Source organism: Phaethon lepturus, unplaced genomic scaffold (genome assembly GCF_000687285.1).
Source record: "Phaethon lepturus isolate BGI_N335 unplaced genomic scaffold, ASM68728v1 scaffold26170, whole genome shotgun sequence".
Classification (NCBI taxonomy): Eukaryota; Metazoa; Chordata; class Aves; order Phaethontiformes; family Phaethontidae; genus Phaethon; species Phaethon lepturus.
The window spans coordinates 4,896-17,810 of NW_010511576.1; the positions used below are offsets into that span (position 1 = coordinate 4,896).

At 38.7% G+C, this 12,915-nt stretch overlaps 1 protein-coding gene across 1 annotated transcript; it reads right to left on the reverse strand.

Moving 5' to 3' along the window:
- On the reverse strand, positions 1 to 12,737 carry ZFYVE20 (zinc finger, FYVE domain containing 20). Its single transcript, XM_010284443.1, has 11 exons — positions 12,575 to 12,737; positions 9,753 to 9,896; positions 7,798 to 7,898; positions 7,186 to 7,231; positions 6,912 to 7,073; positions 5,782 to 6,023; positions 4,838 to 4,908; positions 3,109 to 3,195; positions 2,538 to 2,640; positions 2,046 to 2,120; positions 1 to 1,134 (listed from the first exon to the last, which is right to left on the reverse strand). The coding sequence occupies exons 1-11, from the start codon at positions 12,735 to 12,737 to the stop codon at positions 1 to 3; spliced, it is 2,328 nt and encodes a 775-aa protein (XP_010282745.1).
- Positions 12,738 to 12,915: the final 178 nt, after the last annotated feature.

The following is a 12,915-nucleotide window of genomic DNA, read 5'->3' on the forward strand; positions in this document are numbered from 1 at the left end:
TCAGCAGTTAGATTTCTCCTTCTGCTTTGCTAATGTGCGCTTCAATTCCTTTAAGTTCTCTGTCAGTACCTCTACCTCATCCATTCGTCCACTATGTTTGGCATCAAATATATAAGCTTTGATATTATCTATCTGTTGGAGAAGCAGCTCTTCCTCTATAGCCTCCTCTCCAAAAATCTCATTGCCATCCTCCACTTCAAAGGGATTGGTAGAGGATCCCTCTTCAAATGGATTCCCAGAATTCCAACTGCCTCCAGGTTTTTGAAATGGATTTTCATCCTCTTCAAAAGGGTTTGAAGTACTGCCAGGTGCTCCATTAGTTTGTTTATGCTCCTCATTTTCAAATGGATTATATTCTTTTTTGTCACTCTGCAGAGCTGTGTTAGAGAAAGAAACCATTGGAGAAGTGTCTTTGGCAAATGGGTTAGCAGGATCTTCCTCTAACTGAGGGGTGTCTGCTTCATCTTCGAAGGGGTTTAGACAGGCTGTCTGATCTTGGTCTTTGTCACACTGTGGGACATTCTGGGGTTTCAGTGTGAAGATCAAGTGCTCTTTAGCTGGCAGCTGCTCAACAACAGGAGTTTCAAAACTTGGGTCCCATTTGAGCCGAGTAATACCCAGATCCAATGCATGCGCTGTCAAGTTCTGATTCTCTTTTGCAACTTCATGCTGATGCTGCTTGACTTCTCTGAAGTCTAAGGAGTGTGTCCTTGAATGCAGAGACATAAATTTGTGGTGTTCTCTTTCCCACTCTTTTTCACGAAGGACCTGAAGTTCCTCCCTCTGCATCTCTTCCTCTTCTGCTTGTTTTTTAGAAAGCTCGATAGCTTTCAGAGTTTGTTGTTGATCATATTCATCCTGAAGCTGCCTCAGGTTCTCTCGCAACATATGGACCTCGTCTATCCTATTAGCTGCCTTTGCTTGCTTAATAAAGGATGTGATATTGTCAATCTGCTGAAGAAGTGGGTCTGCTATCTCACTCTCTCTTGATATGCTAGATGTAGGTAACCAGCCTTCAGATTTCCTGACTATTCCTTTTTTCAGGTGAGTTGCATCACCATTAACTACAGCTGCAGATCTGCAGAGAAAGTCTTTCTGCCTTTCCTCTTGTTTTCCATGTGTTTCAAGAGTCACCTATAACAAAGAACACGTAGTAAGAGAATACTATGAGCTTGAAAAATTCTGTTCTAAATATCCATAGGTACAAGAAGTTAGCTGATCTCAGACATTGCTGGCTGTCACTGAAAGGGATCAGCTGCATTTTTGGTTACTTTGCAGAAAATGCTTATTTTCATAATGTTACCCAAATGCTTCACTTCAGTTTGTTTGTGACAATATAGATCAAAGTCCTGTGACATCTGCCTCTACAAACTTGAGGGCAAGTAGGAGCAGTGACAGTGCTTTATATAGAGAAATAAAATGCATAATGCAACTATGCAAAGAGTGGTCTAGATTGATTTGGACAGTAATTGTATCTGACTATATCAGACATTTGTAATAGAACATCAGCATTAAACGTCACTGATATCATTATCTTTGGAGTGCAACAATTCTTATTTCTCAACTTCTACCTCAAGATAAAGCTGGTTTGGTTTACAATTAGTGATGTCCTCCCTCCTAACTGAAAAAAAACCTCTCTGAAGAGGCATCCTTATTCTAGTATGTCCTTTTTCACCACCAAGAGAAGTCTCCAAATTCTACCTGTGCAAATGAACTCCAGGATGCAATTTGAAAATTGATGTAAACTAACATACTTAGTTTATGGCTTGCTCTGCACGCACAGCAGCAGAAAGAGAATATGCAGCTAAGTACAGCTGGTTTCTAGAAGTGTTCAGCTGCTCAGTACACACCTACTTATGTTCTGCATAGAATACAATGACGGTTACATGAATCCCTGAAAAACAGGCTATGGAATGATATGCATTAAAAAAATTAAAAACTGAAATCCTGTGTTAAAGGCAACTATTCATACACACACAGCTACTAGGCTTGAGCCTTTGCAGGGGACCCTGATACACAATGTAACAGATCTTAACCTGTCCTACCATATGCAGTCTTCTCTTCTTCAATTCTTCATACTGATCTTTGGTTGGCAGGGACATAAGGCCAAGCAGTTTTTCCTGGAAAAAATTAAAATATTAACAGTGTTGCTTGTGGGCATTCAGCAAATTTTTTAAGTACTTGCAAAGAGAGAGAGCACCAACAGAACACCCCACAAACAAATAAAAGTTAATTCTAAACTGCAGTCACTGCTGCAAGTCTGAGCACATCTTTGCTGCCATAACTATACTGCTAGCTAGGTTCACACCTCAGCAAGAGACAAAGCCAAGATTCACATGTTGCCTTATGTCCCTAAGCTCAGTGATCCTCTGACTACACTTTCTGCTCACTTAAGGTTACCATAACTCATTAGGGGAACTACAGAAAACGTATAAAACTAAACCTCCTGTCAAAATTGTTTCAAACCACGGGAATGTCTGGCAAAAGAGAACGCTATATAAAATTTACATTCAGCTCATAACATATGCTCCATTTACCTGAACAAAAAGTGTAGCTGAATATCTTATCATTCTCTGAAGTTGTAGGGTTTTAGGATGAGGTTGGGGATCTTCACGTAAGCCTAGACTCAAAATCTTCTTACTGAATCAAAGCAAACATACAGCCTCATCAGTTCAAAAACAAGGGCCAACAAAAATGCAACAGAAGGGGAGAGACACAATATTGGGTAAAATTCTTCTGATGTTCTTTTAGGTAAACTATTTTAGATATTACAAGTTATAACACTTTCCACTCCCACCTTTTTCACCTTTTTTTTCCTCTTAAAAAAAAAAAAAAGTGCCACTATGTTTCCTCTGTGCTCAGTCATTTCCACTGCAAAGGAATGCATTATTTTTAAGGCTGGAAGAAGAAGTAGAAATTGATGGTGCACAGAAACAGCATCTACCTTTTCACATGCTCTTTACAACTGAGCAGGCAAATTGATTATCCATATGAATAAGCAGGTATATGCTACACAAAAACAAACACCAACAGTTGAGAAAAACTACAGAGAAGTCATAAGAGAGAGATACACACATGCTGGGGGGAAGGGAGAGAGAGATCTTTTACCTTAAGGCATCTATAAATTCATATACTTTTTGAATCTCCACCCTCAAATCATTGGCATGTTCAAGATTGTAGGTTGTCTCTCCAGCACTACGAAATAAAATTTTATTGCAAGTCACGCATACAACTAACAACACAGACAACACTAGAAGTTATGCCAAGATGACCAAGATTCAATGGTAGTAAGAATAGCTAACACTAAAGGGGTTGAATTATTTTATTCCAAGCTCATTGTGTTTAAAAAAACCTTTCTTTGTGACAGAAGTGGAAAATGACGATCATCTTGTGAACATGAACATTTCATAGAAGATCATTTTATTTATGATTGTATTATTACTATTATAGGAGAAATTGTATTTTGACACAATAATGCCACTTTGCTAAGTACATTTATTTTGTGGTGTTTTTCCTCAAGTGATTGGGTGCAGAAAAGACAGAGACTTACCAATAAGTAACTATACCATTAAAGTAAAATAGTTATCTCTATTAACATTTGTCAGAAAGCAAAAGCCTACAACCCCACATGGGTATAATATTTAAGATGTTAAGAACCGATTGTCCACACGGGGACAAAAACAATTATATGCACTTTATTAGAATCTCACATTTATTGATAAAACAAATTAGGATTTACAGGGAAGACTTCACCACTTTTTAGCTTCCCTCAGCTTTTACATCACAAGTATAAGATAAGATCTTTTATCTCAAATCACTCTCAAAAGCAACTTCACTATCCATATGATTTCAGTTTCTGGGACTTGCTACTACTCAGAAATCTTTGATTTCATCAGTAAGAAGTCTGTTGTTTTCTGAAATGTGCTTTCATTATCCATGACATTCATATTTTTACTTTTCTCCAGTTGTCAAGCCACGTAACATCAGCTCTCATGAAGTCATGACAAAAAGCAGTAATAACTTAGCATGTTTTTTACCTTCTATACTTTTTTCTTCCTCTTGGTACATGTGTTTTTACAAAAACAGTTTTGTTACACTGAATAACAGCCTAATTTTTCTAAAACCATCGGATCTAACAGACATACACAGAAATATTTGTTACCTTTAACTTCCCAAATGTACATGCTTCATAGTCAAAGACCAGTTTGAGTATTCCTCTACTATACAAGCCAGAAGTATAACCTGACAATCTCCTGCAGATACAGCTAGAGAGATCTAAGTTATCCCAGTGAGAGAATACTACCACAAGAAACTATGCACAAAAGTGTGATATGTGAATCTGCTGCAGGACAGGGGAGGCCAGCTAGATTTTGAAAAACTGTGAGGTGAAGGTGTCTTGCTTCATACAAGAACAGATGAGAAGTATTCAAACAATCCCTTACTGCTGGCACTACTTGGAAGCCATACCGTCCAGCTGAGGGCAGCAATATCCTACTTCAGCATTTTCCAAGAGGGTCATTGACACAAGAATTGTATGTAGCCTTGTACTTCCTTTTTGCAAAGATGACACTGTCATATGACAGTGGCGCCTCACTGGAAAGTGGCTTTAAAAACAAATAAATCAGACTATTTCACTGTATGCAATGTTACCATTAATAATTAATTCAGTACTACTTTGTTTGAAGAGCATCCAAAAGACAACAGCTAATCTTACCCTACTTTTTCTTGTAATTTACACACTCTTGCAGCCTTAGTATGCCACTTTATTCCTTCCCACACTTTCGTGGAGGAAAAAAAATACATTTATTCATAAACAAAATCAGCGAATGGGTCTTACTTTAGTGATTCTGCCATCCTTATGTATTCTGGTGCCTTCTGGTCAACTTTCTCCATGCAGAGTCGGAGTTTCTTGTTTAAAACAAAAGAAAAATAATTTATATTAGAACACTAATGCAAGAATATGCTGCCATAAACCATTCATGCTGTCTCTGCACATTCAAAGTTAACTATGATGAAAAGTCATTTAACTATTCAGGATTAGAAGACACTCCAGTTATCTTCAGAACACTGAGGGCATGGTCAGGAACAGAGAAAAACTCCCTGTACCCCTGCAAGGTGAATTTTGAATTCAGAAGCTATTTTAATGGATGACTTGGACAACTTCTAGCCTTAAATCCCTTCACAAAGAGCACCAACAGAAACGCCCATTAATACTAACCTGGGGGGGTTGCAGACTCTGAAACTAGTTAGCAGACTACTGAAAAAATACCTGATCACTGTCAGTACCTGCTTTCAAAGCATATGTGAACAAAAGTTACAGCCATACGCTGTTGATTGATACGGATGGTTCAAAAAAGCATTTACCATCAATGAGAGAACAGTGCTGACAACACTGAGTCCTATAGCTCCTACACTCCCTATTGTGCAGCCCATCAAAGTACACAGCATATCATTGGCTTAAACAAGAACTGTTCTGAGGAATCCCGGCTAACATAGTTCACAGTTTTAAGAGAAAGGTGTCTCAGAACTATTAGTTCCAGATGATGAGAATGAAGATGTATCTTAAAATTATGTTGAAGTTATCGTGGGATATAAATATTATATGGCAACTGGCTCCATTATTTCAGATAGATCTTCGTTACATGGCATAAGCACCCAACAGATTCTATTCTAACACAAGTGAGTATTAAGTCATAAACATGAGATAACAAGCCAAGAGTTAAGCAGTGACAACTCCAGATATATACACCCAGGATGAAAGCAGCAAAGAGTTTGATTTACCTCATAGAGTTTCACAATCTCTGGAGTATATTCTCTCTCATCAATCTGTTGTTCTCTTTTCAACAGGGTATCTTTGCAGTGCTGACAACAACGGATTCGGTCATCATCCTTCTCATCCAGAACTGAGCTCACACTGCTTATACTGCTAATGCTGCCACGGCGGGAGCCATGGACACTATTAGGTGAGGAGTTCGGGCTAGTATGAGAACCCAAGGCCTCTTTGCTGGCACTAGTGAGTTTGCCTAAAAATTATACACAGGTAATTTTACAGTGACTGGAGAAGCCAACAGATTTTAGCAAAGTGCAATTAATTTGTGTTAACAGAAAGTTTACATTCAGGTAATATTAGAAAACCAAGTTGAAACAGTTTGCTGAAAGAAATGCAAGGAACCCATAACAACTAAGACTGAAAGTCAGAATTTGGGTCTTCACTGTAAAACCTGCTCCATTCTAAAAGCAGATACAGAGCAGATTGCTGAGAACCACCTACTTTGCTTATGCCTAGAAGCATTCTTACTTCAGAGCTTGCATATAGAATAGTGTGTGGAAGACAGGTATGTTAATGCTGTCCCTGTTTTGTGCTTGAACACTCGAAAAAGCACAGTTAATGTCATTTAATTCCACAGAAAATACAGTCTCTTCTCCAATGCATGGCACGAGGAAATCAAGATTCAAAGGGTTTCTTAAAGCCTTGTGGATGATTTCCTTAGTGTCAGCATTTGGACAAACATGGGCAAGATTTGAACTATCCACAGTAGTTTTAAATGTCAAGAACCATGGCAGTTATGTTTCCTAAAGTTAATACCTTCATAGTTACGGTACTCAGTACAGTAGAAGACTAGTATATTTACTAGTAGTATATACTACTACTACTTCTAGTAACTTTTTCAGTGTTATGTAACACTTCCAAATCTGAAGAAGGAAGAGACAAAGAATGGAAAAATCATTCTTCTTATTCTGTTTCATAGACAAGTGTCTGTATGAAGCTGAATGACACATTAAGGACCAAGTTTTCTGCACAGGCAGAATATTACCAGCAGCTTTTTTTCTAATGGCAAAAAAGCCAGGGTGCGGTTAGCACCCTGAGTGAGCTAAGGAAACAAGGAATTAACACCACACACTGTACTTACTTGCTAAAGGAAGGCTGACAAGTTCCATGCACTTCTTGCACATAATAGACCCACAAAGGCGGCAGTGGTGACGTCTGTTTCGAATACTGAACTTATTGCCACAGTCTGGGCAGAACGGAACATCCTGATCACTGACCCAAGGCACAACAGACTTCTCTATAGCTGTGATTGGGCAAGAGGGGAGATAATACATACAACGTAAGATATTCATGCAATTAATTCATCAGCTGGTTAAACTATAGGAGCAAATAGTCTGAGGTAAGCTCACACCAACCTCTTATTTTGGCTGACTCAGTGTTTGTTCTGTCAAACGATGTAAGCTAGTAGAAGATAAACAAAACATTCAAGAAAATTGTACTTTTGCAAGAAAAACACCCAACATGACCCAGCCCAACAAGGAAAAGAAACCTGGGATTTGAGAGATAAAAGTCTCAGCCTGTTTTGCACCAGATTCCTGCAACTTTACTATTTATTTCTAATACCATATTCACACAAGTAGTGCTAAACAATGACTGCCAAACCTGTACAAATCCTTACAGCATCCAACATTATTGCATCTGAGACAATGGTAAATATACCATTGGTAGATTTTGAATAACAAGAAGCTGGAAGAATCATGACAAAAACATTAGGGAGAAATTTAGTACAGTAAAAGATGGTGAAAATAGTGTATAGAAACAGAAATCATACCCACAGTACAGGGTCAGACCAAGCACAGAACTCAAGGATAAAAAAAAAGGAAAAGAACAATGTGTTAAGAGAGTCAGAGTTTAATATCCTTTATAAAGTGCACTGCTAGATAAATGGGCACACTTCATACTAAAATATAATTTTTTCATCTAGGAAACATTCAGAAGGCTGGAATATTAAAAAGCAGCAAATTTACCTTTTCTAACCTGATTATTAACTTATTGACTTCAACTACATAGTGATCAATCCTGGCTGCTCGGTGTTTCTTGAAATCAGAAAGATGGCTTCTCATAGCACCTGGAAAGATAGGAAAGTTTTCATAGTCACTCAGGTTGTTCTGTATGGATTTAAATGCCTCTTGAAAGACAACTGTCTCTCCTTTTCACCATTTCTCATGTTCAAATCGGATTTTAAAGACACAGAATCCAACATTTTCACAGTGCTGCTCTAAATAAAATATGCAGGTTAAAGTCTAATCTCCAGGCTATCAATAGACAGTATATTTCTACCACACAAAACAGCAGGCACTACCTTAAAGAAAACATCTGCAACAATTTTTTTTTCCCCTCTTCATCTCTCAGTTACATTTGGCAAGCTATTATCAACTAGTAGTACTTTCAAAACCACTCCCTTTAGTTTCCTGGCTACATGTTGAACAAAGGGAAGAGGCACGTCTATGCAACAGCAATTTCTCTTTCAGACTTCTGATCATTCTTCTACCTTTACGGGTTTGAATCAATTCCTTGATGACAGTTCAGAATTACAGAAAACTGATCACCAAGTATACAAAAGAACAATATAGCATCTATTTAAGAAATGTACAATTCATACTCAAGAACACTGGTTTCAAGTTTAAGTTTTGATCCTTTCCCGAGTAAGATGAGTCAGGTATTAAAAAATCAAAAGTTACAGACAAAATTTAACAAAAAAAAAAAAAAACCAAAAAACCACCAAAACCAAACAAACAAAAAAATCAGTCTTTCTTCTGTCTGGTAGAACACAAAACCAAATGTTGCTTTTTGATACTACCTATGTAAGTGTAAGAATCTCACTTCTTACACTTCACATTGGCTAATGAAATAACCAAAAAACTTCCAAAGCTGAATTCACAGGAATGAAAGGAGCCCCTCTGGGTAACTGAATTCAGCCACTGCTTTGAAGACATCACACAGTCCCTTTCACAAGCTTACCAAATCCCATCCTAAAATCCATAAGGTTCATCTTCTCCTTCTTCATCTTTCAGAAAACAGTTCTCACTAATGTTCAGAAACCTTCCACTAGTTCATTGCCTCAATTTATTCTTAGCTAATACTATGATTGCTGCTGAAATAGTTACAAGGTCAAAAGTATAATAATCTGCAGAACTGAGACTCTGCAGACCCAAAGGACCAAGTCCTCGTCTGTCAGCAGCACATGGACAATTTTCCAGGATCCAGCAGAGATAAATGCTGCTTCCTCCTCCTGAAAATAACCATAATATTTCAGTAATAGAGGAAATTTCAAGTACCAGTATTTGTAATTGCAGGCTCAGTCAACTTATCCTTGAAATTCTACTAATGTAGATTTATATTCAGAGGGGTGGGCTTGAGGTTGGGGGTTTTTTGTTTTGTTTTTTTCACCCTTTTTTTTCTCCTAAAAGTAAACCTCTTTTTTAATGAGAGATAATCTACACCTCAAATCCAAGGAAAGAGCTGAAAGTTTAAATCAATGAACAAGCTCTTTGTCAGACATGTAAACTAACAACCACTTTAAGTGTAGCCCAAAAGCTGGAGATTTTATATAGCTATAATTTAATTATTAATTAGTGGTTTATCTGTTTTGTAGAGGGCCACAAGATGGTTGCAGAACACCTCAATGAAGCTAGATGCACAAAGGTAAACACACAACCAGCAGGCCTCAACCGCTCAGGCACAATGAAATGACAAACAGCTATCCTGCTCTCAAGATTAGTTGGGGTACTGATTGTATACTTATCTGCATTATTCCCATCACCCCACACAATGTAGGCAGGCTGCACAAAATCAATATGCAAACCATAACCCCATGCTACAGTGTATCAGATGCAATACAGACACATTCCTGTGCAATTTCAGCAATACTGTAGCACTCTTCCACTTAAGATAAAAAGTTATCACTTTCTAGCTCTCCTACCTACTTCCTGGGGCTCCCACATGTATGGATCTACTCCACCATAGCTGAAGGACTCATATCGTTCCTGAGATCCAGAATCAGTTCTGTCATCTCCTCCTTGCTTCAGCAATTTCTTCTTTGCTCTTTTGGCCTTCTGGACTAGATCTGAAAAAGATAAACCCAAGTTATCAAACATGGCAGGTAACCACCAAATATTTGTTCCATGAAAGCAGTATGGAATATTCCTTATCTTTTAGCACAAGTGTTTTCCCTCGATCACAAGTTTATCCTCAACATGTTCTGTTTAGAACCAGAATGCAGCTCAGAGAATCACAGATAACATGAAATGCTCTTTGTTATCTGTCGTAAAGTAGCACTGACATCCTAATTACAAAACAGTAGTTTTAGACATTCCATTCAGGGACTTCACTGTAAGCCATCTTAAACTATGGGACCGCATTTCACAGCATTCTGGGACATCATACAGATAATATCTTAATTCCCAATGATTTTCTTAGGATTCAAGGATGTGCAACAAAGTAAGTGTTGAACAGACTACAAACTAGAATTTCAGTGTGCTAGTACATCTAAATAATTTCAAAAGTACTAAACAGCCCACTGCATTATCTCATATGAATGCTAGTGAGAGGAGGGTAGTCTCCTGGGCCAAAAAAAAAAAACCACCAAGGAACTGGAAACTTCAGAGCTTTTGTTGCTCTTGAAGCTATGTTCCTCTCTGGATGCTAGCAGAATTTGAGGGCAGTACTTTTCTTGCCAAACACATTCGGTATCTCCTTGAACTACATCTTTTATACAACAAGCTTTCTAACAAGCTGCTGGGAACCATGGGTTAGCATGTTCTTTCATATTCTTAATTTTCTTAGTGTCCAAAACACTGGAACCTCCACCTTGACCTTACTTGGAGTCTGTTCCCCGGAGCTTCAGTCACGAGGGCTGTGCCAGCAGGCCCCTCATGCAGATATAATTCCTAATAGTTTTTCAGCTGCTGAAGTTACACTACCTCCCTAAATGACACTCAGTGATATAAAACACTCTTCTCAACAGAACTGTGTGAGGTTGGCAAGGGCTTTGCTAGCATTGTAACATCATCTAAGAAACAGTATTTCCCCTCCCCGCAACTACTCTCAAGCCAGCATAGCAAATGCCAGCTAGACACTGCAGTTTCTTAAGTGAAGTTTACACTATCTAAATAGAAAATATATTTGCACTCGAGGCTTTGAAAGTCTGACATACTCCAAAAGAAGTAGGGATGCCTCATGGCTTTGCCACAGACATAAAAGCTTTTCCAACAAACTTCATAACCTTGTTTGCCATTTAAGTCAAACTTAACCACCTCAGTATGACTCAACCAAAGTAATAAGGTGATTTTTAAGTGCTTCTAGAACTCCACAATTAGGACAGCTGGAGTTCAGCACAGTTGTGCAACCACTTGTGACGCACTGTTTGAATACTAGTCCCTAAAACTAATTTAGGTTTTAGGTAATTTAAATAGGTGATGCTGGCCTTCCTTCTTCTAGAAGGAACTTCACTGGATAGACCTTGAAATGAGTAACTAGGGCAGAAAGTAAGCAGACAAAACCAACATCCTTTACGCAGGAACACATATGAAAGCCTGATAAGTCACAGTACACTACTTTAGATTAAAAGAACACTAGAGAGAGCAAAATCGAAATGCACGTGTTTTGTATTAAATGAAAGAAGCATTTGGGAAACCTTACTAAGTCTAAGTTGTTGTTTTCTTTCCTCTTATCACACTGAAAACCATATTGTTTTTCTAGTTTAAACGTTCCACAGAAGCATCTGTGATTCAGCTATTACAGCACTGTACCCATGATGAGAACGTGACTGCAATACTGACCAGTCTACCTTCACTATCCACAAACAGCAGTGCTAAGATCCAAAAGGTAGCCAGTCTGATGGAAAGCAACTTAAAGATTCATGAAATATTCAGCTGTGCTACCCTTAAGATAGGCTTGTTAACACAAGCTTTTCACTGACAAAAGAGACTTCTGAAGTACTAATCATGAATCTCGGGGGAAAAAAAAAAGGGGGGGGGGGGGGTGTGTTTGTAAAAATTCAACAGTGCCAGGTCACTATCGCTAGTGTAATAAAACAAAACCAGAAAGATTTTTGCAGGGAACACACTGAATTTTTTATCACCACTTTTTGCACATTTTTCTCTCAATGTAAAATGACACTGTGTACACAAGGGGGGTAAAGAAAGGGAAATATTTTAGTTAAACAGAATTCAAAGGGATTTTTCAAACTCTAGTAAGGTAATCCATCACACGACCCTGGGACACTCTCAGCATTCTACTGCCAGCTCTACCACCCGCATTCTTTTCCATCTTTTCCCAGCAACAACCTTCCTTAATTATCTACTGTCAAAACAAGGGATTAATGAACTGGTATCTGGCAAATACCAGATATTCCCCATATTCTGTAAGGTCTTCAGGTAATTCTTGGGAATTCATATGTCTTACAGTATAAATCATTTTTCAGATAAAAACAAACAAAAAAAAAAAACCCAAAAAGCCTATAATAAAAATCATGCATAAAATCAGACGTTTGAAGAGTGATGTCTTTTAAGTGCCTGCTTTAGAATTTACTTACTGAACATATCAGGAATAACATAAAAATTAGGCCTCGGCCTAAATTAATTTATAGAGAAATGGAACCCCATGTCTAGCTTCTAAATCACTTCAATTAATCTTTTAGTATTCTTAGACATTTTGAGAGAGCTCGCATAACGAGCAGCTTTGGTTGTACTCAATTTTGCACAGTAAAAATGAACGCATTAGAACAGCTGTCATGCCTCTTACTTCGGAGCTGCCCTTTGACGTCTCTGTCCTCACTTGAGTGCTCTTCTTCGTAGTGCGACTGAAGCTGATAGAAAGACTGGAGGTCCTTCAGGCAAAGCGGGCACAAAAAGCCTTCCCTCATTTCTGCCGGGTCACCGAAGGGCGGCGGGCAGCCGGATGCCATGGCGGCCCGGCCGCTGACGGACAGCGCTCGCTCCCCGGTTTCAGCAGCAGCGCATCAGCGCGGGGCACGGCCGCCTCGCAGGGACGAAACGCGGGGGAGAACAGCGTGGGAGTGGCATCGTCCTTCGCGGCTTCCTGAAACAAATACGGGCAGCGGCGTAGGGCTGGCGGCACGGCTT